Source organism: Xyrauchen texanus, chromosome 25 (assembly GCF_025860055.1).
Source record: "Xyrauchen texanus isolate HMW12.3.18 chromosome 25, RBS_HiC_50CHRs, whole genome shotgun sequence".
NCBI classification, from domain to species: domain Eukaryota; kingdom Metazoa; phylum Chordata; class Actinopteri; order Cypriniformes; family Catostomidae; genus Xyrauchen; species Xyrauchen texanus.
In genome coordinates, this window is record NC_068300.1 from 41630174 (window position 1) to 41654395 (window position 24222).

Consider the following 24222-nt stretch of genomic DNA (forward strand, 5'->3'; position numbering starts at 1 on the left):
CATGGTTTTTTTAACTCCTGGATCAAATTTTTGACTTAAAAATCACATTTAGGTGACTCTAGGACTCCCCCTGAACATCATAAGCCCTTCAAAACATCAAAATTCCACTGACCACGAAACCTTCATTTCTGTGAATGGGTCAAATTGGAGTTGGGATATGCATATCTCAGCTCTGGAGAGACTTGGGAAGCTGAATCTTGTATTTCTGTTCTTCTCCAAGCCTCCTCTATCTATGGTATCAATTTCATTAAGATCGGAGGATGTCGAAAAATTCGTGCATACACCTTTAAGGATTTGGAAGTTCAAATTTTGAGGTCCTCAGATTTTCTTGAAACTCACAAGATAGAAAGAGGAGGCTGAGATTAGGACAGAAACACAAGTTTCAGCTTCCTAAGTCTGTCCAGAGCTGAGATCTGGACATCCCACATGCAATTTATTTGCATTGTCTGAAATCATCACTTTTTGGACATGGTTTTTTTTAACTCCTGGATCAAATTTTTGACTTAAAATCACATTTAGGTGACTGTAGGACTCCCCCTGAACATCATAAGCCCTTCAAAACATCAAAATTCCACTGACCATGAAACCTTCATTTCTGTGAATGGGTCAAATTGGAGTTGGGATATGCATATCTCAGCTCTGGAGAGACTTGTGAAGCTGAAACTTGTATTTCTGTTCTTCTCCAAGCCTCCTCTATCTATGGTATCAATTTCATTAAGATCGGAGGATGTCGAAAAATTCGTGCATACACCTTTAAGGATTTGGAAGTTCAAATTTCGACGTCCTCAGATTTTCTTGAAACTCACAAGATAGAAAGAGGAGGCTGAGATTAGGACAGAAACACAAGTTTCAGCTTCCTAAGTCTGTCCAGAGCTGAGATCTGGACATCCCACATGCAATTTATTTGCATTGTCTGAAATCATCACTTTTTGGACATGGTTTTTTTAACTCCTGGATCAAATTTTTGACTTAAAATCACATTTAGGTGACTGTAGGACTCCCCCTGAACATCATAAGCCCTTCAAAACATCAAAATTCCACTGACAACGAAACCTTCATTTCTGTGAATGGGTCAAACTGGAGTTTGGATATGCATATCTCAGCTCTGGAGAGACTTGGGAAGCTGAAACTTGTATTTCTGTTGTTCTCCAAGCCTCCTCTATCTATGGTATCAATTTCATTAAGATCGGAGGATGTCGAAAAATTCGTGCATACACCTTTAAGGATTTGGAAGTTCAAATTTCGACGTCCTCAGATTTTCTTGAAACTCACAAGATAGAAAGAGGAGGCTGAGATTAGGACAGAAACACAAGTTTCAGCTTCCTAAGTCTGTCCAGAGCTGAGATCTGGACATCCCACATGCAATTTATTTGCATTGTCTGAAATCATCACTTTTTGGACATGGTTTTTTTAACTCCTGGATCAAATTTTTGACTTAAAATCACATTTAGGTGACTGTAGGACTCCTCCTGAACATCATAAGCTCTTCAAAACATCAAAATTCCACTGACCACGAAACCTTCATTTCTGTGAATGGGTCAAATTGGAGTTGGGATATGCATATCTCAGCTCTGGAGAGACTTGTGAAGCTGAAACTTGTATTTCTGTTCTTCTCCAAGCCTCCTCTATCTATGGTATCAATTTCATTAAGATCGGAGGATGTCGAAAAATTCGTGCATACACCTTTAAGGATTTGGAAGTTCAAATTTCGACTTCCTCAGATTTTCTTGAAACTCACAAGATAGAAAGAGGAGGCTGAGATTAGGACAGAAACACAAGTTTCAGCTTCCTAAGTCTGTCCAGAGCTGAGATCTGGACATCCCACATGCAATTTATTTGCATTGTCTGAAATCATCACTTTTTGGACATGGTTTTTTTAACTCCTGGATCAAATTTTGGACTTAAAATCACATTTAGGTGACTGTAGGACTCCCCCTGAACAACATAAGCCCTTCAAAACATCAAAATTCCTCTGACCAGGAAACCTTTATTTCTGCGAATGGGACAAATTGTACGTGGGATGTCCAGATCTCAGCTCTAGACAGATTTAGGAAGCTGAATTCTCTGTTTATGTTCCTCTCCAAGCCTCCTCTTTCTTTGGTATAAATTTCAAGAAGATCGGAGGAAGTCTCAAAGGGCCTTTGAGTTTTTTTGCGCGAAATTTTCGACTTCCTCCGATCTTCTTGAAACTCTCAACATAGATAGAGGAGGCTGAGATTAGGACAGAAACAAAATTTTCAGCTTCCTAAGTCAATCTAGAGCTGAGATCTGGACATCCCACATACAATTAGTCCCATTCGGAGAAATAAAGGTTTCGTGGTCAGTGACATTTTTATGTTTTGAAGGGTTGATGTTATTCAGGGGGAGTCCTACAGTCACCTAAATGTGATTTGAAGTCATTAATTTGATCCAGGAGTTAAAACAAACCATGTCCAAAAAGTGATGATTTCAGCCAATGCAAATAAATGGGAAGTGGGTACACCCACTTCCAATCAACTCCATGGGTCAAAAATCATCACTTGGTGGACTTCATTTTTATAACTCCAGGATCACATTTTTGACTTAAAATCACATTTAGGTGACTCTGTGAAGCCCCCTGAAACACATAAGCCCTTTGAAGTTGTGTGCAACTTACAACTCATAAACATGCATCATTTGCCTAAAAAATGAAAGTGTCCATAAGCATTTTGTCCTATGGAGACTCAACAGCAGGTTTATGGGCTATTCATTTGAAACACTTCACATTTACATGCAGTTTTATTGACAAAATCCCTTTGGCAGCACTCAGAATACACAATACAACAAGTTGATGCAACTATCAACTCGTAAACATGCACAATTAGCTTCAGAGTGAGACTCAAAGGTCAATGATTAATCATTACCATTGTAATTGTCTTATAGTTGGAGAACCATTGAATCTGGCTTGAAAATGGAGATGGGGGAGGGATCCAAATACAAGCCAAAACATGCAATTGAGGTTGGAGTGGGGAAACAGTATGCTTTATTATGTTCCTTTATGAAATAGGACTCAACTCAGCCTAATATAACAAGCTGATGCAACTATCAACTCATAAACATGCACAATGAGCATAAAAATGAATTCCCACGAGCCATGCATTTGGTCCCATTCAAACAAATTGGAAGTGGGCACTTCCTGTATGATTCGGTGAAAAAAGCCTTGAATCATATGCCAGCAACTTCAGTCGTCGAGTACTCCTTCCTGAGGCCTTCAGATACAACATGTAACGAATTCAAGTCCCTCGGTGTTAAGCAAGTACTTTAAAAAAAATCAAGAAAAATATTCCTGAAAACTGATTGTCACATTACACACATTAGTCAGCCAATGAAGCACTTAACAAAGTCATTCAGACTTGAACCTTTTCACAGTGACTGAGGGGCCCCTGAGAAGCTACAGATTTCCATTTGGAGCCATTTGGACCTTTCCAAGTCATGTCCACGGTCCCGCTGTGAAAATGAATGGTACAAATGGTAAGTGGGATTGCTCTTCCCGATGTCCCAAAGGCCCCAGATTTTGCACGGTGACACGTCAAGGGCCCCTTATTGACATACTAAGAGGACTAAGGCCTAGGGTGCAAAAAAGTATTTTTCATAAATTTCAACAGATCTCTCTGCCTGTCACAGGAATCAATGAGACAGGCTGCATTTTGGGCCTGTGTGCGACAGTCCGTTCATCGGAGCCTTTAATACTCAGCAATCCCCCAGGGCTTCCAATCTCTAGGACCTGACTCGGGGGCCCCTGGCGATCGAATATCTGAAATTTCGAGGTCCTGAGACATCGGTAACCCCCTTTTCTAGACGTCCCACTATCCCTTTGAATCCATGCATTTTTCACAACGTGTTTGTGGACAACGTCCCTAAATGGCCCAAATGAATGGAAAATAAGGTCGAAAGGTCACAAGACTCTCCACGCTGTCTAAGGGCACCCCGACGATGCGCATATGTCGTTTTTGAGTCGTTTGGACCTTTCGGTGCCCCGTCCATCGACCCCTCGTTGAAAACGAATGAAACGAATGGCACGTGGGCTTTTTCTAGAAAGCTCCCCCAGCCCCCAAATTTCACACGGCGGTAGCCTGACGTCCCCCGAAACACATACCGAGAGCACGTGGCTCTAGAAAAAAGGAAAGGTTTTTTGGGGGAGTTTGTGCAAGATTCCCTCAAAATCCTTTTGCACTTAAAGCTTGAAAGAGCCTCTTGAAGGATGAGAGGCCACTAGGGTTAGGGTTTGAATATAAGCTCAGGAAGGTTCTAGAGACCCCAAACTTTGGTTCCTGATTCGTGGGGACCGGACGCTCGCGGATCGGGAGTTTCGAGAGCCTGCGACCTTTTGACCCCTCTTTTCCAGACATCCCACTATCCCTTTGAATCCATGCATTTTTCACAACGTGTTTGTGGACAACGTCCCTAAATGGCCCAAATGAATGGAAAATAAGGTCGAAAGGTCACGAGACTCTCCACGCTGTCTAAGGGCACCCGACGATGCGCATATGTCGATTTCGAAGTCGTTCGGACCTTTCGGAGCCCCGTCCGCCAACCCCTCGTTGAAAACTAATGAAACGAATGGCACGTGGGCTTTTTCTAGAAAGCTCCCCCAGCCCCCAAATTTCACACGGCGGTAGCCTGACGCCCCCCGAAACACATACCGAGAGCACGTGGCTCTAGAAAAAAGGAAAGGTTTTTTGGGGGCGTTTGTGCAAGATTCCTCAAAATCCTTTTGCACTTAAAGCTTGAAAGAGCCTCTTGAAGGATGAGAGGCCACTAGGGTTAGGGTTTGAATATAAGCTCAGGAAGGTTCTAGAGACCCCAAACTTTGGTTCCTGATTCGTGGGGACCGGACGCCATGGTTCGGGAGTTTCGAGAGCCTGCGACCTTTTGACCCCTCTTTTCCAGACGTCCCACTATCCCTTTGAATCCATGCATTTTTCACAACGTGTTTGTGGACAACGTCCCTAAATGGGCCAAATAAATGGAAAATAAGGTCGAAAGGTCACGAAACTCACCACGCTGTCTAAGGACGCCCTGACGACGCCGCATATGTCGCTTTTTGAGTCGTTTGGACCTTTCGGTGCCCCGTCCATCGACCCATTGTAGAAAATGAATGAAATTAATGGCAGATGGACTTTTTCTAGAAAGCTCCTCTGGGCCCCAAACTTCACGTGCTGGTAGTCCGTGGCCCCAAGCTGCCCTATTAAAAGCGCAATTCTCTAGAAAGAATTTTTTTCCCATTTTTTTTGGCTTGAATGCGAGAATCAACCTCACAGGCCTTTTGCTCTCAAAGCCAGAAAGAGCCTCTTGCATGTGCAAAGTCATTTGGGTGTTCATTTAAGGTCGAGAGCTGAAAGAGTGCATTCGGAAAATGTCTAGAGCTTCCAAATTTTAGGCACTGATTTGGGGGCCCCTGGGGATCCAGAATCCCAAATTTTGAGGTCCTGCGACCTTTTGACCTCTTTTTACAAGAAATCCCACTTGCCCATTGAACCAATGCAATTCTACAGCGGTTTCGTGTACGGGGTTAAAATTGATGCTCAGACCCGGGGGCTTCGAATGCTTCATTGTTGGGCCCTCAGAAACAACCTATTAAAAAGGTGTGTCCCTCAGAGTTAAGGAAGCACTTTAAAAAAAATCAAGAAAAATATTAGAGGAAAATGTTTGTCACATTACACACATTAGTCATCCAATTAAGCACTTATCGAAGCCATTGGGACTTGAAACGTTGCCCACTGACTAGGGGGGTCCCTGTGAAGCTACTGATATCAATTTGGAGTCGTTTGGAGCTTTCGGAGTCGTGTACACGGTCCCGCTGTGAAAATGAATGGTACAAATGGTCAGTGGGACGTGTTCTAACGTTGCACCCTGAGCTCCAACGGACCCCAAATGTCACACGGTGACACGTCAAAAGCCCCTTATCGACATACTAAGAGGACTAAGGTCTAGGATGTAAAAAGTATTTTTCATTATTTTCAACAGATCTCTCTGCCTGTCACAGGAATCAATGAGACAGGCTGCATTTTAGGCCTGTGTGCAACAGTACATTCATCAGAGGTTTTAATACTTAGCAAGCCCCCAGGGCCTCCAAAATGTAGGACCTGAATCGGGGGCCCCTGACGATCGAATATCTGAAATGTCCAGGTTCTGCGCCCTTCGGAACCTCCTTTTCTAGACGTCCCGCTTGCCCATTGAACCAATGCAATTCTACAGCGGTTTCGTGTACGGGGTTAAAATTGATGCTCAGACCCGGGGGCTTCGAATGCTTCATTGTTGGGCCCTCAGAAACAACCTATTAAAAAGGTGTGTCCCTCAGAGTTAAGGAAGTACTTTAAAAAAATCAAGAAAAATTTAGAGGAAAATGTTTGTCACATTACACACATTAGTCATCCAATTAAGCACTTAACGAAGCCATTGGGACTTGAAACTTTGCCCACTGACTAGGGGGGCCCCTGTGAAGCTACTGATATCAATTTGGAGTCGTTTGGAGCTTTCGGAGTCGTGTACACGGTCCCGCTGTGAAAATGAATGGTACAAATGGTCAGTGGGACGTGTTCTAACGTTGCACCCTGAGCTCCAACGGACCCCAAATTTCACACGGTGACACGTCAAAAGCCCCTTATCGACATACTAAGAGGACTAAGGTCTAGGATGTAAACAAGCATTTTTCATTATTTTCAACAGATCTCTCTGCCTGTCACAGGAATCAATGAGACAGGCTGCATTTTAGGCCTGTGTGCAACGCTACATTCATCAGAGGTTTTAATACTTAGCAAGCCCCAAGGGCCTCCAAAATTTAGGACCTGGCTCAGGGGCCCCTGAGAAGCTACTGTTGTCAATTTGGAGCCGTTCGGACCTTTCGGGGGTCGTGTACACGGACCCGCTGTGTAAATACAATGTACAAATCGTACGTGGGATGTGCTCTAACTTTGCTCCCCGAGCTCCGACGGAGCCGAAATTTCACTCGGTTGCACACCTGGTGCCCCTCTATCACATACTAAGAGGGCAGACACCTCCTGCCATTCTTTTTTTTCACCTTCAAAATATGCCATTTCGAGGGTGTGGGCGGGCACCCCGGCCACCAAACGCGTGGCCCGTGAAATCCCAGAGCGTAAAAACCTATTTGGGAAAAACAGTTGGTCAGGGGGATGATAATGGGTCCGTGGACAGCCCCGCTCCCCCTGGGTGGGCTGGGGGTCTCATTGGTCACTTTTGGAAAAATAGTGGGTCAGGGGGATGATAATGGGTCCGTGGACAGCCCCGCCCCCCCCCGGGTGGTCAGGGGGTCTCACTGGTCACTTTTGGAAAAATAGTGGGTCAGGGGGATGATAATGGGTCCGTGGACAGCCCCCCCCCGGGTGGTCAGGGGGTCTCATTGGTCACTTTTGGAAAAATAGTGGGTCAGGGGGATGATAATGGGTCCGTGGAAAGCCCCGCCCCCCCAGGGTGGTCACTGGTCATCGTGAGTGGTCAGCGGGCAGACAGTGGGACCGTGGGACGCCGGGGGTCTCACAGCAGCTTACAGCACCCCCTATGTGTGTCCATTCGGTCATGTATTCCGGACCGCAGACTCCATGGAAATTTGACCGTCCACAGACCCGTAAGCTCCATCTGTCCATTGAGATCGTTTACAGGAGGGCGGTACATGGAGCTGGTATCGTCCCTCGCATCCATCAAACATACAATGGCCGTTGATCTCAATGGGACTTTTTCCACCAACCCTCTAAGTTCCCTTACCAGGGTGTCCCCCGCCTTTCGCCCAATGTTAGCTGGGATAGGCTCCAGCCCCCCGCGACCCTGTACACAGGATAAGCGGTTGACGATGGATGGATGGATATATATAATTTTTTAAATATTTAAAGATAACTATGTATAATTATATATTGATATAAATATGTATAATCATTATATATTGAATTATTGTTATATAAGGTGCTTTCTCAGCAAATATTTGTATATGTGATTAAATGTGATTAATTAATCGGGACACCATGTAATTAATTCGATTACAATTTTTAATCGATTGACAGCCCTAAAAATGATACATTATAAATTGTGAATCTATGTACTGATTATCATTGTCCCATGTCTGTCAAACATGTTGAGTGATCCAAATATCATCTGCAGCCTGAAACTAAACTTTTGATAGGATGTTTGGATTGATTGCACTTATCTGCATAGAGATCTGTAGGATGCTCACTTGTGACTGACTTAATCTCCAGTGTGGTGTCTGTCTGCACTGGTCTCAGAACAGTTCAAAATGCACCTTATTTTCATCATAACTCCATATAAAGCCTCTGAAAGCAGTAATGTAATAATGCATAGTAAATATAAGATTTGTAAGGGAAAATGTGCTAAAGTACACATTAGTATACATTGTGTTGAGCAGCGTGACGTTTCGTGATAAATTGCTCAAATGTAAAAAACAAAATGGCATATAGGATGAAACTAGAAACTCTAATATTTCAACTTAAATAGGTTTCAATGTAAAAAGGTTAGGTTTCTTACCAAATTAGATTGCTTACCAGATGTACTTTAGTTGACGTTTCTCAAAAAGACAAACTCTACTGTGGTCAGTGCCATGTTGTTTTGTCACATGACTCTTATGTCAAAAGTTTAAACTTTTACTCACACCCCAGAGTTTTCTGACCTGAGATCAGTTTGTTTAAATACATTTAAATTTTGTGTTGCATACCGAAGCCAAAATATAATGCATGTGTTCGCGGGGTCACTTGAGGTTTGTGTATTCTCTGAATACTTTTACTAAAACTATACCTATTTGTGTAAGGTGTAAAGGCAGTAATACCTTAGTGTGCACAGTAATTGTTATGAAACAAATAGTATAGACTCTAGTGTTTTATATTAATAAATTTATATTTATAAAATGTATTGCCTGTAAATTTAAAATCATAATATTTATTAATTCACTTCAAAAAGTAGGGTTTAGAGAAGCTAATTGCTGAGATGAATGTAAACATCGAAAACTAGAGAAATCGAAATACCACTACCAAAAGTAGTATAATATTACCTTGGTTTTTTTTTTGGGACATTTAACATATCAAGCATAACTTTAGTTTAGTTTAAGTCTACAATATTTGAACTTCTATCAAGTGTTAATTTAATTTACTGTATATATGCAAATAAATGTTGCACTTTCTGAAATAAGTGATAAAATATTGTACCATGTTTTACTCTAAATCTACTGGAACTGTTCTGTTACCCCTGTGGGGTTTGATTTACTTCTCTCCCCACTCTCTCATGGGTGGAGTCTTTGCCCAGAACAGAACTCTACATTTTCTAAGTCATTAAAAGTATTCATTTGAGGGAAGTGGTCCTGACTGAAATAAGATACCGTGGAGTATCGATTAATTATCATGGTACAGAAATATTGTAATCATTCAGTGCCATGGTATTACCATCTGATACCATCACTTCTGATCACTTCACATACCATCACCACTCTCTGATGTTGTTTTAATGGCTTGTGTGTTTTCAGGGAGATTGTAGGGTATGGCCCTGCTTTGTCTAATGCTAGAATGTCTCAGTCGACCAATGGAAATCTAGAGATCAGTAATGTGACTGAAGACGATAGTGGCTTTTACAAATGCTCAGTGAAAGACTCCAACCTGACCATCACTGCCGAGTTGCAAGTCTTGAGTAAGTGCAACAATATTCAGATATAAAATAAATATGCTATTGGTACTTCTTTTAAATTTAGTAGATTTAACAAAGGTAGATTAGCATTATGAATTGAATTAAATCTTCTCTTGTTTGTCTTTCCAGACAGAACTAAGATTGTTGACCCGCCGCAGGATCTGCGTGTTGTTCGTGGAAATGATGTAATATTGCATTGCAAATATATACTGGACCACCAGTTGAAGGATCACACAATTCAGTGGAAGAAGGAAGGGCACAACATCCCAGCATCTGCTAATTATCACAAGTAAATAAACTTCATCATTCAGGGATGTAGTTGGCCTATTTGAGATCAATAACCGTGTTTGCTTAGCTGGTTAACAGAAGTGTTAGCACCCCCTAGTGTCAGTTATACAATCTAATTTCTTTTTATTGTCCCGATTGTGCTGGTGTGTTTAGTTTATGTTTGTCACATGACTGCAGGTACACTGACTATCCAGACGGCTCCCTGAAGATCACAAACGTTCAGATGATGGACACTGGAAACTACAGCTGTGAGATCAGCACTAAACTTGACTCGGCCATGGCCACTGGATCCATCACTGTACAGGGTGAGAACATCAACAACATCTGGGAGGAAATTAAAGGAATAGTTCACCCAAAAATGCGAATTCTGTCATGATTTACTCAAAAGTTGTTATTCACTGATTATCTATCAAATCTCATTCACGTTTTTGAATTTTCAAACACGTTGCGTAAAGACGCCGGGTATGAAATGAATGCTGATGATGGCTTATGTCATTGGTTCTCATATCAGGTGACCAAATATTATGCGGCAAGTTTGAATATGCAGAAGTGCAAATGAGATTTGAGAACTGCATGGAGGGCAAGATTATCAAATGAAAACACTGTTGTTTTGTATTTGAAAAACAAGGATGCGTTTGATCCTCTACAGATAAACCAGACTATCCTCACTCTCTGGAGCTTTCTGAAAAGACAGACCGTAGCGTCACTCTGTCCTGGACGCCTGGAAACGAAAATAACAGTCCTGTGTCTGGTAATATTAGTCAAATAATTATTTAATTGCATTACATGGCCACTTGAGCATACTATCAAACATCTGTTGAAAAGGCACATGTCTGCCTTTCAATATCCAACCTGTGAATTGTCTCCACTGAATTGCCAGAATGTCTCACAGTTCATCAATCTCTTTTGTCCACCAGAGTATGTAATAGAGAGGAAAGAGGAGCAGTTCGGAGAAGCAGGCCGATGGGAGAAGATTAAGAGGGTTTCTCATGACATCAAACATATAGAGATCCCTCTACAGCCATACTGCACGTATCACTTCAGAGCCCGAGCCATTAATGATATCGGGACCAGCGAGCCCAGTCCTTCCTCAGAGTCCTACATCACCCCCGCTGCAAGTAAGAGACCCTGATACTCAAAACATACTCTACACAAGATTGATGAGTTCATGCAGACACTAGTAACCCTGTAAGCTGAATTTCATGTGCATTTCAAAATGTTTCACAACACAATTCATAATGTGTTACATTCCTAGATATGTCACAAAGGGCTCTATAGTGGACATCGGCGTAAGTTGTACTACTGTCATGGCGGGGCAACATGATCAAAATCTTGCAAAGCCAGTTGGTTAAAGTTAGTTAAACTATTAAGGATGCACCGACATTTCGGCTACCGAAAATGTCTGGCCGAAAATTGAATTTTTTTTTGGGCCGAAAGAAAAAAAGGCCGAAAATATGAGGCGAAAATATATGCCTCCCCGCCCCTCAGTGCTCAGGTTTCTCTCTTGATCGATCTGCCCATTATCACAGCGCTACCAAGCAAAGGCCGATGTCAGCTGTGTGGAAATATTTCAAAGCATTACCACTGCTCCCTATACGCATACTATGCAGTCTGCGTAGGGCACCAGCTACCTAGGGGGGCACCATCTTAGACTAGGAGGGCACCAGAAAGTCCACCGGGTGCCCTTCCTCGCACATTATACGTTATTCAAGAACCCGAAAGCAGTTGTGGACCATAGACAATCACTTCATGCTCATATCACACGAACGCAACAAATTTTTACTACTGGTAATAGACAAAAGATTGCTTTCCATTGCTTGCGCGGATTGCACGCAGGTATTTATCTGCCCCAAGCACCAGCACAGAGAGAGAGACTATTCAGTGCAGCATATCATGTTCTTGATTAAAAGAGGAACTGTCTCTCCTGCCAGAAAGCAAAGCAACTTTTGTTCTTGAAGAAAACCTGCCACTTTTACTTAAATAGAAAGCAGTCCAATTTGCTATGTGTATAGAAATTACATTAAAATTTGTTTAGCCCTGCAAATCTTTGCACTTTACTTTGGGCTACATCTGTCGTTTACAGTTTGAGGTTGGTTTTAGTTCTATTACTGTTGTTTTGCACAATAATTTTATATTAAAGTGGAAATATGTTTACATAAACAGAATAGAGGCCCTCTGCCTTTTTGTGTTTTGCCTGTTCTTTTCAATAAAATTATTGTGTAGCATATTTAAACTTTTTGTATTTGCAAGATGCTAGCCTAGATCTGCTAAGTTCATTTCTTGACTGCTGTTTTGCATATCATTATAGTTTTCTACAACATTACATTATTTGGATAATTGGCAAAAAACTGAATAAAGAATAATATATTTTCTGTCCAATTTTGGTGCATTACTTTCAATAAAAGTGTAATAATATAGTGTGATAATTGTATTGATTTGTAGTTTTTAAATTCATATTAATTAAATTCATGAAACAAATTAAAAAGTATAATATTAATACAATTATATTTAAAAAAACAAAAAACGTTTAAAATAGGTCATTTTCGGTTTTCGGACAAGTGCATCCTGAATTTTCGGTTTCGGCCCAGAATTTTCATTTCGGTGCATCACTACTATTGATATGATCATTAATTGACATGTCAAATACTATTCTAATTACTTGCAAATTGATTTTCCTTTGCGCCTTTGTTGAGATTGGTGGCAGCCCACTTATCAAATTGGTTTCTATTTAAGGGAGATTGGCAGATCCCCTTAACTACATTATCCTGAGAAAAAAACTGCCTTTTCCACACCGTTTGAATTACACCAATTCGTCACTCTTCTGTTTGGTTTGTTTGGGGCTTCCGCCATGTTCCAGCACCTAATGGATAAGATTCTCCAGCCACATGCTGCATATGCCACTGCCTACTTGGATGGCATTATCATATACAGTAATGATTGGCAGAGGCATATGCAGCATCTAAGAGCCGTACTAAGGTCACTGAGGTGGGCGAGACTCACGGCAAACCCCAAAAAGTGCACAATTGGTCAGGTGGAAGTACGGTATCTGGGCTTCAAATTGATAAGTCCTGCTGGGGTGGGCATCCATCCTCCACTCGGATCACGCCCTGCTTCAGTGGCTCCACCGCATGAAGGATACCAATGTGCGGATCACCCATTGGTACCTGGCACTTCAGCCCTTAAAATTTAAGGTGGTCCACAGGCCGGAGCCGCAGATGTTTGTGACTGATTTCCTCTCCAGGAATGGTTGGGGCAGCCAGGCCTGAGTCAGGCAGTGGTGTTATGTGGAGAGAGGAAGCGGCAAGGGCCATCACCTGGTGATTGATAACACTAAACACCTGTGTCTCATTACAGTGGCGATGGAGACGGGTTTGAAAAGGCTGCCGAGAACACAGGAGAGACAGAGAGATAGAAAGACCAGTGACGTTGTGTGTGTGACCACTGAAAAATGAAATGTTTATGTTATTTGTGAAGCTGAAGAGTTAGTGCCGTGTGTTAGACTGAAAAGTCCAAAGACTGTTTTTGTGAAACTAAAATGCCACTAAAGTTTGACTTACCTAGACTGCCACCCCGTTTCCCACTTCCTTCCTTACTATTGGAATCCTCTACATAATAATAATAATAAAAAAATGCAGATAAAGAATATTTTATATGCTTACAATTTTGATGATGAATGCTTTTTTAAACTATCTTTGAAAGCTTATGATTCAGGCTCTGTATCCTTGAAAAAAGTGTTAGTTTATATCACTAGATGGCAGCAAATACTAGGAAAAATAAAATCTCCTCTGTTACCATCACAATCTACAGATCTGAAATGCAGGTGGTGCTCTTAACACAGCTGATCACTCACCATGTGCTCATCCATTGACATTCAGTTTATTATGTGATCCACACATCTAATTTGCTCTATTCACAAATTTTACATAATCAAAAATGTAACTTTTTAATTTAATTCTGCTCAAATGAATGAAATGACTTGAATAAAGATTTGTTCATTTTGCTGAACAAGACTCAAAGATCCAAGTCAGTTAAATGATCCGATCTATTATTTACAACTGTTTTGTAAGTCCAGCAGCACAACCAGGTAACTCCGGCCCTGCCGCAATGTACGGCAAGCCGAGTGTATGAAGTGTCCAATATTCAACACTTTGTTTTGATGGTTGAAAAAATGCCTCATCTGGATACTTAAAGTACACTTTTTTGTGATTTTTTGTGAACATTTTCACAATGTTCATTCGAACAGCGCTGTCTCTCTCAATGACAATGATCCTTAGGGCCCTTACAGTCAACACATCGGTACGCGTACGCGTCTGAAAGGCTACGCAATACTATGCGTTGTCGGTGGGGGCGACATTGCAAGTATTGTACATTCATTCAAGTATATTATGTTTACAGAAGAAGATTTGAATACAATGGCGGGCGAAGAGGAAAAATTATGCGAGCTTATACGCATACATCCGCATTTATATTTAAATGTCTCTCCTCGTCCATGCTTCGCATGGGAAGCACCAGAGACACAAACTCACCATCCTCTTTTTTGGTTTAAAGGGCGAACATACCACCGTCTATCTCTGCGCTGCAGATGCCGCCTATGTAAAATCAGCAATATGCACTCCTCTTCAGTTGCCATTTTGATCTGAATATGACGTGACCCGACTCTACTAATATCACCAGACTCTACTACCCCCTGTTGCGGGAGCAGTGTATTGCATTTCACGCATCGCCTGTGACGCGTGCGTCTGCTTGCGTCCACTGTTTAGACTATGAAAGGGAGCGTGTCGCTCGCATTGCTCGCGTTGACTATGTAACGGCCCTTACCGTTCTCATCTCCTGATATTGCTCTCCTTTCACAAACCAGCACTCAACCACGTCCCCACTTCCACAGTAACTCTATTGCCCCCTTGAGTACTGAGGGTTTTTTACTACCATAGTATAGGATCACAACTTGTATGTTTCTGTCCTTACCATGCTCCAGTTTTTCTCAGTTTCTTAGTATTTTCATGTGCTGGGTAAGTTTCTCAAAAAAGTAATCCTCTACAACTGATTCATTTCTTAAATAAAAATTGTAATCAGATTACATTAGTGATTATTTAATAAAAAAATGTTCACAGACTTTTTTTTTATTATTAACAAATTAAATATAATGTTTATATTTCCTCCTTGTGCATTGTCGCACACTGGATCATACACTCACACCACATGTTTCTCCCTTCCAACTATTATTAGAGGGTGTTCGTTCTTTAGCTGTCACAGAAATGCAAAGAAATGTACACGATTCTACATAATTACTGTAACTATTATCTGTTTTTTTTTTTACACTACATTTGACTGAAAAGCAATTAGATTAAAGTAAATAAATCAGATTACACCCAACAGCAATCATGTGTGATATCGGGTGTAATGATGTTGTTTAATTGTGTCTCCTATACTCAGAGCCGGACAGGACCCCAGAGAATGTGACGACTGTCTCGACAGATCCAGACAGCATGGTCATAACTTGGAAGGTGATTAACCGTCTTCCATCATCCAATCTTTTCAAAACAAGAGAGAGCAATATATGAAAAAGAGAAGATGAATTGACCAATTAAGCATCATGTTTCACTAGAATCTTTTGTCTCCCTGTCTTGCATGTGGAAGGAACTGGAGCGACGGCATTTTAACGGACCTGGATTTAAGTACAACGTCTCCTGGCGTCAGGCTTCAGGCAAGGATTCGCACTGGAGGAAAACCAGCGTCTCCAGCCCTCCGTTCATTGTCAATGAGACAGGAACCTTCATCCCATTTGAGATTAAAGTACAAGCCATCAATGACCTTGGTGAAGGACCAGAACCAGTCGCTAAGATCGGCTTCTCTGGAGAAAACGGTGCGTTGAACTCGCTAGATCACTTTATAAAACCCTGCTACCTTAGTTTTGCACCATCCTTTAAATCCCTGCTGACAAGACCAGAATAGTATATATTGGGGCAGGCTGGTTTATACTTGTTTGGTGAAGGTATTTGAAAAGTTTTTCTGTGCTACATTAAACAACATGTAATGGGGCGGCTGTGGCTCAGGTGGTAGAGCGGGTTGTCCACTAATCGCAGGGTTTGTGGTTCGATTCCCAGCCCACACAACTCCACATGCCAAAGTGTGCTCGGGCAAGACACTGAACCCCAAGTTGCTCCCAGTGTCAGGCTAGTGGTGTGTGTGTGTGTGTGTGTGTGTGTGTGTGTGTGTGTGTGTGTGTGTGTGTGTGTGTGTGTGTGTGTGTGTGTGTGTGTGAGAATGGGTGAATGAGACACAGTGTAAAGTGCTTTGAATACTGCTAAGGTTAAAAAGGCGCTATATAAGTGCAGACCATTTACCATGTTGCTCTGGTGGCTTATTTACCTTAGAACTTAAAAAAACATTGTTCTGCGAAATTTACATTTGGTGCCTCCAAGGTTAGCTCTATGAGTTTTGTTTAGGCAAGGGTTGCTGCAGGACTACAAATAAACACAGTGTAGGAATGTTGCATGTGAATATCGCATCTGGCCAGGATTCCATCAAGCATCTGCGATTTTAGGATTACAGTGGAAGTAAATAGAGCAACACAATGAGCGTTAAAAATACACACTGTTTCAAAAGCAACAAGACTTTTACACATGAGACATAGTGTGATAAAATCACTTACTGACCTTTTCTGTTTAAAGTTATATCCAGTATTTCAACTCATGGCATGACCATGTAAAGCTGGTAAACATGTTCACTTTTGCTTTTGCGAGGATACCAGAACAGGACATGTAATATAGAGAAAGATACAAACTCAGGAATTACAATGATGGCATGATATAACTAGTACCGGTAGTTAATTTGCCTAGAAAAGCAGTCCCTCAGTAAAATGCAACACAATTTTTGTTGTGTTGTGTGCCTTAACAAAAATACAAGCTTCAAATTTAATTTACTTCCCATGTGAGTGCATTCTTTACCTACGCTTTTTACTTTTTGAGGGTCTAGTCTAAATTATTTTCTGTGGTAATGCCACAATTATGTGACACATAATGTAGATAGAACTTGTATTGAGCTAATAACAAAGTCAAACAGTGAGGGAGACACTAACAGACCAGCATCCACAACACAACATTTAGCAGATCTATATATAAATTTTTGTTTCAATGACTTTCACCTGTGTCATTTGTAGAAGAATGATCCGGTCTTTGTTGTTTACAAAATGTGTGTGAATTTAAAGAATATTCCTGGATACTTGTCTGCTGTGATTTCACAGTCAAATTATGAATGCTAAACTTTTAATTTTTTGTTTAGCAATAATGCACAGTGATATGTCTCTTTCTCTCTGTCTCAGTACCTCTTGAAGCGCCATCAGGGGTGACAATCAAAGATCAGAATACAACCGCTGTTTTTTTAGAATGGAGTCCAGTCAGCAGGGACTCTGTACGCGGACACTTACTGGGCTACAAGGTACATGATCACATCCTACAACCATCATTCCTTTTCACATTGGCCATGTTTAGATGCACTTCATTTTCTGATGAAGTCCATATTCTGGTTAAGCTTTTATCCTGAAAAAGACATTTAGATGCTACACAACTACTGGAATATTGCTATATACATGTAATAACAATATGATCCTTTCCTGCTATTCTCTTCTGGAAATACTGGTGAAATTCTTTCCATTTTTTAAGCAGCTTTATAGTCAAGGTGGTAATTGCATTTTCAGACAGTAATTGAATTAACTTATTATTTCTCATCCATGTCCTTAAAAGTAGCACACAAGAGTGTGATGAATTGCAATATGTAGGCCATAGTTAAAGAAAATTGGTCTCCTCCTCTCTCCAAAAATCTGTTTCTCCATAGCTTGTCTTTTCAAACTGTCTGTATCTAATTTCACACAGAATTTCTGCTTGGACATGTGCAGATATAAATAAATATACACTTACAACTGGATATTCTGAATAGGTTAAATTAAAATATGGGTTTTTTCAACTTGGGCCATTTAATGTCCCAGGTAGTGTTGTCACAGTACCAAAATTTCAGTAGTCGGTACTGATACCAGTGAAATTTCACGGTTCTCGATACCATTTTCAAAACCAAAGATATACCCCTTACATTGTCCTCCAGGTTTCCCCTCTTTAAAAACCTGTAAGTAAGCTGATTATGCGTTTACATGGCTTCATAATCTGCAGTCTCAGACAGAAACCAAGATGTGTTAAATCGCTTTCTCTTATATCCTTAATTGCACATCCATGATGTTTCATCAGACTGATCTCACAGTGTAATCTGAAACAGTAGGCTGACTTTTCTTTAGCTAAATTTGATCTGTGACTGTCCCACAGTTGTGACGTCATTTCCACCACACCAAACAATTTAGCCTCTAATAAAGTGTTTTCAGAAGTTAGTCGTGTGAAAATGTAAATTAATTGTAAGTATTTAGGACACATGACATGTTAGCTAAGAAATTAGCCTTAGCAAGACAAAGGAGTCTGACATTTTATTTCAAAAATGTTACAAATGGCTTTTCCATCAGCGTCATTTCCACCACAGACATCTATTAAACTCAAAACAGAATTTGAGATGTGCTGGAAATGACACTGTGGTAGGAATTTTCATGACTTTCAGAAAAAATGACAAATATGACATGAATCTCCTGTGATGCATGTACATACATGGTTGTATATTGGTAATAGACCAATAAAATAACATTTTTATAGTGCGGAAACTATTTTAATGAGACTTTACTCTCTAGAAGTCCCTGAAGTTGGAAAAACACTCATATACTGTATATTATATACAGATTTCTAGAAACCAGAATATTGGCTTAATCTGGTTATTACAATCAGAGTAATGTGATTCATGACACTTACATAATGCAAATATGACCAAATTCTGTTTAATATTGGAATATTCTTGCGTATATAAACACTGTTGCTGTTTGTCTCTTGAGATTCATCTCAGAAAGAAGGGAATCAGAGTCAGTCACTTAAGAAGACGGCTGGACAAGCGAGCGCTGGAGAGACAGCGAGATGACGAGAGCAGAGTGATCGAGGTTTATGGTCAGAAGGTGGAGGAGATTGTGACCGGTCTTAAGTTTTACTCACAATATGTTGTGACGGTTGCAGCGTTCAACAGCAAAGGAGAGGGGCCGCATTCACAGCCACATCACTTCAACACGTCCGAGGGAGGTGTGTGTGTGTGTGTGATAACCTCTGTTTACCTGCCAATGGTGACTGTATTGATACAATTACTCACCATAAATATTTCTAACCAGCCATGGCAGAATTTGGCTTAATTGAGTGTGTTTACAGGTTCATCACTAGAAGAGCTGCATACTTCTGCCAAACATTTGCAGCGAATCACAAACTCATTTGCATGTGAAAATAACAAGCTGCTAATTTGTGGCAAATTTGCGGCTAGTTTAGATTTTTTGTAAGGGAAAACGTTTCGTATTATGGAAAAACGTTTACGGTGTTAACATGACCTCATGCATTGTTGGCTTTTTAAGTTTAATCGGTGTAAGATTGTGCATGTAAACACACTCAGTTAAACTGCACCTAGCTGTCAAAAGTTTATATACTGATTTTTTTTTAACCTAAAACAAGTGGTAACATCTACATTAAAAGGATAGTTCACCCAAATATTAGAATTCTCTCATCATTTACTCACCCTTATCCCATCTCAAACTCACATGTCATTCTTTTTTTTGCTGCAGAACACAAATTAAGATATTTTGATGAAGATATGAATATATCCATACAATGCAAGTCAATTTGGTTGCACACTTGAAAGCTCCGAAAAGCACACAATGGCAGCATAAAAATAATCCATATAACTCGGTGTGGTTTAATCAGAGATGTTCACGAGTCTATATATATATATATATATATATATATATATATATATATATAAATAAAAATATCTTTGTAAAATCTGGGATACTAATAGGATTCTACCTGAATTTGTAAAAATGTATTTTATTTCATTTTATTTTATGATTTCACAGACTTAATGAACTTTATGAACTTATTCTGTACGATTTTTAATAATAAAGGTGCAGCAGTTTTTCTCATGGTTAGAACACGCATACTATGGGATCAAAATCCCGTCCAAATATTGCAGTCATGTATCCAAAAATAAATATAGCTGCAACAGCGATACCGGGGTCAAGACAATAATTGGCACCATGGGCAGCAAAAGAAGCTTTGTGAGTCCAATCAACAGTGTATGAGGAGTTAGAAAAAGTAAACTTTCAATCATAAAAAAACCCATTTATTTTAAATATAAATAAAAATAGCTAGTTCTTAGAATTTTTGTCCAGTATGTGGCGCTGTTCTGAAACTGCTCAGGTAGTATCTGGGCATGATAGTTATCATACAGGAAGTGTCATAAGCCAAAAAAAAAAATCTGTTTTTGCTATCTCCTGACCAGTAGGGGGCAGTGTGCCAAAACACTGCAGGTAAACTCAGGGCCTAATGGTGATGACACGTACCAAGTTTTGTCCCAATCCCCTAAATTGAACAAACAGTCTAGGAGGAGTTTGAAAAAGTAGGTTTTCAAAACGTTTCAAAATGGTGGACAGGAAGTTTGATCAATAATTACTTAATTGGTATAATTGTTTTCAGCATGAAACATGGAATCTATCAAGACCAGTCTCGTGGCAGCAGGCAAAAGGAGTCAAAAGCTATTAGCATTTTTTTACATTTCATTATAATTTTAATATTTTTTATTTTTGACCACAAGGTGGCGCTGTCCCGAAACGTTTGAGTCCCTTCAGAGCATGGTGCCAAAGACACATACCAAGCTTTGAATCGTCATGAGCCAAGGAATCAGAGTGAAAATTATTTAGTTTCTAGGACTCACAGTTCAAAAGTTATTAACATAAACGTGAGTGCAAATTTGGGCAGTTGGTGGCGCTAGAGGGTTTGAGGTAGAGACACCAAATTTGCTTTGGTAACAGATCAGACTATCTTCTATCTGTGTGCCAAATTTCATAACTTTCCCCAAGTGGTTTTATGGGCGGCCATAGACTCAATAGCGAAAGAAGAAGTGGAATAATAATAAGAAGTAAACTAACGAAACAATATGGGTCTTTCACCAATTTGGGGCTTGACCCCAATAAGTGTGAATCAAAATAATAAGCGTGAATCAAAAAATAATAAGTGCAGATAAAAAAAATAACAAGCATGAATCAAAAATATATAAACGCATTATAAATATCCTCAAAAAAATGTCAAATTAAAATGATAGCAAAGTCATCAGAATTGCAAACAAAATAATGGTTTTCTTGGTTATATTACTGTTTTTGGTGACAATTTTGCTCATATTAAAAAAAAAAAAAAAAAATGTATGCTTATGCTGTATTTTTCTTTGCTTTTGTTTCCAAGTTCTGCGATTTTATTTAGACAATTTTATTTTTGCACCTTACGAGGTCAACTGTAGGATTTGCAGCACCTAGAATGACTTAGTAGGCCAAACCTTGAGTGACAATCATTGCCACAGTAATTGCAAGTGAATGCGGCTACAGCTCCAGAGGTATTCGCTGCTTTTTCTTTGCGTCGCTCCCTCTTGGTCTGCAAGATAGTGTGTCTTTTCTCCTCACCTCTCCTGAGACCTATTTTCACAGCCTGCTGCCAGCTGAGTCTGCTGCCGGCAGTTTGTTCCCAGGCAACCGGGTTGATATCGCAGCTCTTCATATCCCTTTTACAGACATATTTGAACCGAAGGACTGGGCGACCAGTGGCTCGTGTGCCTGACGCCAGCTCGCCGTACAAGACATCCTTGGGTATTCTGCCATCCATCATGCGACGCACATGTCCAAGCCATCACAGGCGCCTTTGACTGAGTAGAGAGTACATGCTAGGAATGTTAGCCATGTTGAGGACTGAGGTGTTGGGAATGCGATCTTGCCATCTAATACTGAGGATGCGCCTGAGACAGCGGAGGTGGAACGTGTTTAGACAGTGTTCTTGATGGGCGTATGTTGCCCAAGACTCAGACCCATAGAGGAGGGTGCTAAGGACACAGGCACGGTACACCTGAACTTTTGTGTCGAGCATTAGGGATTTGTTCTCCCATACTCTTTTGGTCAGCCTGAACATAGCTGTAGATGCCTTCCCAATGCGCTTGTCAATCTCTGTGACAAAGGACAAATTGCAGGTGACGTGAGTTCAGAACCCAACTTGATCCGCTTTTCCATGAAATAAAATCCAGATCCCGACACCAAGGCCTATTACAAAACTGATGAATATAGAAATGCTTATATATGTTTAAAAAAATATATATTATTATATCAAAAATCTAAAAGGTGTGCATTATACATGCACACTTTGGAGTTGGTTGTAAGAATGAAAGTCATTTTCTTCAAATGTTATTGATGTTGTATAATCTATATTATGGAAATATTTTTAAGTGTTTTGGAAATGTATGCTCCAAAGTTGCTGCATCTTTAGAGACGTCCCCTAAATTTGTTACTATTTGTGAATTAAGAACAACCAACATCAAACTTTATTACTATATTGGTACAGCTAGTAAAAACGTGCATCGAACATCCACCCCACACCAACCCAGCCTTTTTTTTTAGATATGCAGCCAATAATCTACAAACAAGAAAGTCTTAAATGATGCCTAAACTAAAGACTCTAATTTTAAATTCAGCTGACTCGATACATGTGTTAATAGACTATGATAATGGCCAACTGGGACAACACATTGTGTCCTAGAGCTGGCAGAAAATACTCAAAACAGACACAAGCAGCGTATTTATCAACCACAAATAATATAATATTGAGCTGCTTTTGTCTGAGTCTCATTGGAGTGACGTCACCTCCCCTCTTCCAGTGACTGGCTAGAGGAGGAGCATATTGAGCAGATCATATCGTTCGATATCGATATTTATCACGATATACACTGTACATTTCATGTCATTCATGGGGGCAGAACTGCACTCCACATGTTTTTTAGATCTCAAGAATGAATTAAACATAACTTGTTTGTTTACAAGTAAATTTAAAAGGGTAAGCTATCTTTAAAGTACACTCAGTTTAGGATTTAATCCTACATAAGGTGTGTGACCTCTTTTTGATCAAATTTGGCCAACCGCATTATCTTCAGCTGATGTTAGACTTCACTGAAAGACTTTCTTGTGACATTTCACTGTCCAGCTCAGTAGGTAGCGGTAATGCACCATAAACTGGATTGTCAACTGGCAATAAACATCACCAGAAGAAAACTTTCTTGCCTGTGACAGTGCTATGGATAATGAAAAAAGTTCAAGTACATAAACTGCAATGCTGATGTCAGAGTTGTTGTTGTGTTTTGTCGACAGTTGTTGTATTACATTGTCAGTGCTGTCTTGTTCGGTTCACAAAGATATTAAATTAGCTGGATAGCTAGCAAATGACTAACGGCTACCTGATTGGTTTCCATGACAGCAGGCCTGCCTGCTAATTTACATTTATGGCAGATGCTTTTATCCAAAGCGACTTACAGTGCACTTATTACAGGGACAATCCCCCCGGAGCAACCAGGAGTTAAGTGCCTTGCTCAAGGACACAATGGTGGTGGCTGTGGGGATCGAACCAACAACCTTCTGATTAACAGTTGTGTGCATTAGCCCACTACACCACCACCACTCCATGCTAATACTTCCTAACAGGCTGATCTGTGATTGAGTTAGCTAGTTTTGTGTCTTATTTTGCCGAACTGCTTGCCATTTTTAGTGACGTACCTGTTTTGATTGGCTACTCTAGATGTAGAACATAGACTAAATATCGAAAATTACTCTCAAGTTTCTCATCTATATCAAACTTTTTTCCCCAATAAATATCGATATCGTTTTATCGCCCAGCCATATAATTAGACGTAATTTTTACAAAAACTTACCAGCTGTTTTAAGTCCACAAACTGTAAAAAAAAAAAATACTGTATGCGTGCTGAGTGCAAGACGCTAAAATTTGGGACAGTTCTCTCTCTCAAACACACAAGGAGGGGGCTTATATACTTCAAAAACATGAATAAAAGCACTCGGTAACTCAGTGAGTATTGACGCTGACTACCACCTCTGGATTCGCAAGTTCAAATCCAGGGCGTGCCAAGTGACTCCAAAAGGTCTCGTAAACAACCAAATTGGCCCGGTTGCCAGGGAGGGTAGAGTCACATGGGGTGACCTCCTCGTGGTTGCTATAATTTGGTTCGCTCTCATTAGGGCATGTGGTGAGTAGTGCGTGGATGGGGCGTAGAATAGCGTGAAGCCTCCACACGCGCTACATCTGCACGGTAATATGCTCAATGTGATAAGATGCGCAA

The 24222-nt window shown here is 40.4% G+C and overlaps 1 protein-coding gene across 1 annotated transcript in view; it reads left to right on the forward strand.

Moving 5' to 3' along the window:
- l1camb (L1 cell adhesion molecule, paralog b) overlaps positions 1-24222 on the forward strand; it is a 164199-nt gene that overhangs the window by 111261 nt on the left and 28716 nt on the right. The window contains exons 13-21 of the mRNA XM_052091741.1: positions 9500-9660; positions 9787-9946; positions 10123-10250; positions 10595-10696; positions 10863-11063; positions 15379-15449; positions 15583-15808; positions 17267-17382; positions 18866-19103. Coding sequence (XP_051947701.1) covers positions 9500-9660; positions 9787-9946; positions 10123-10250; positions 10595-10696; positions 10863-11063; positions 15379-15449; positions 15583-15808; positions 17267-17382; positions 18866-19103 — 1403 coding nt within the window. The remainder of the gene's footprint in view (positions 1-9499; positions 9661-9786; positions 9947-10122; positions 10251-10594; positions 10697-10862; positions 11064-15378; positions 15450-15582; positions 15809-17266; positions 17383-18865; positions 19104-24222) is intronic.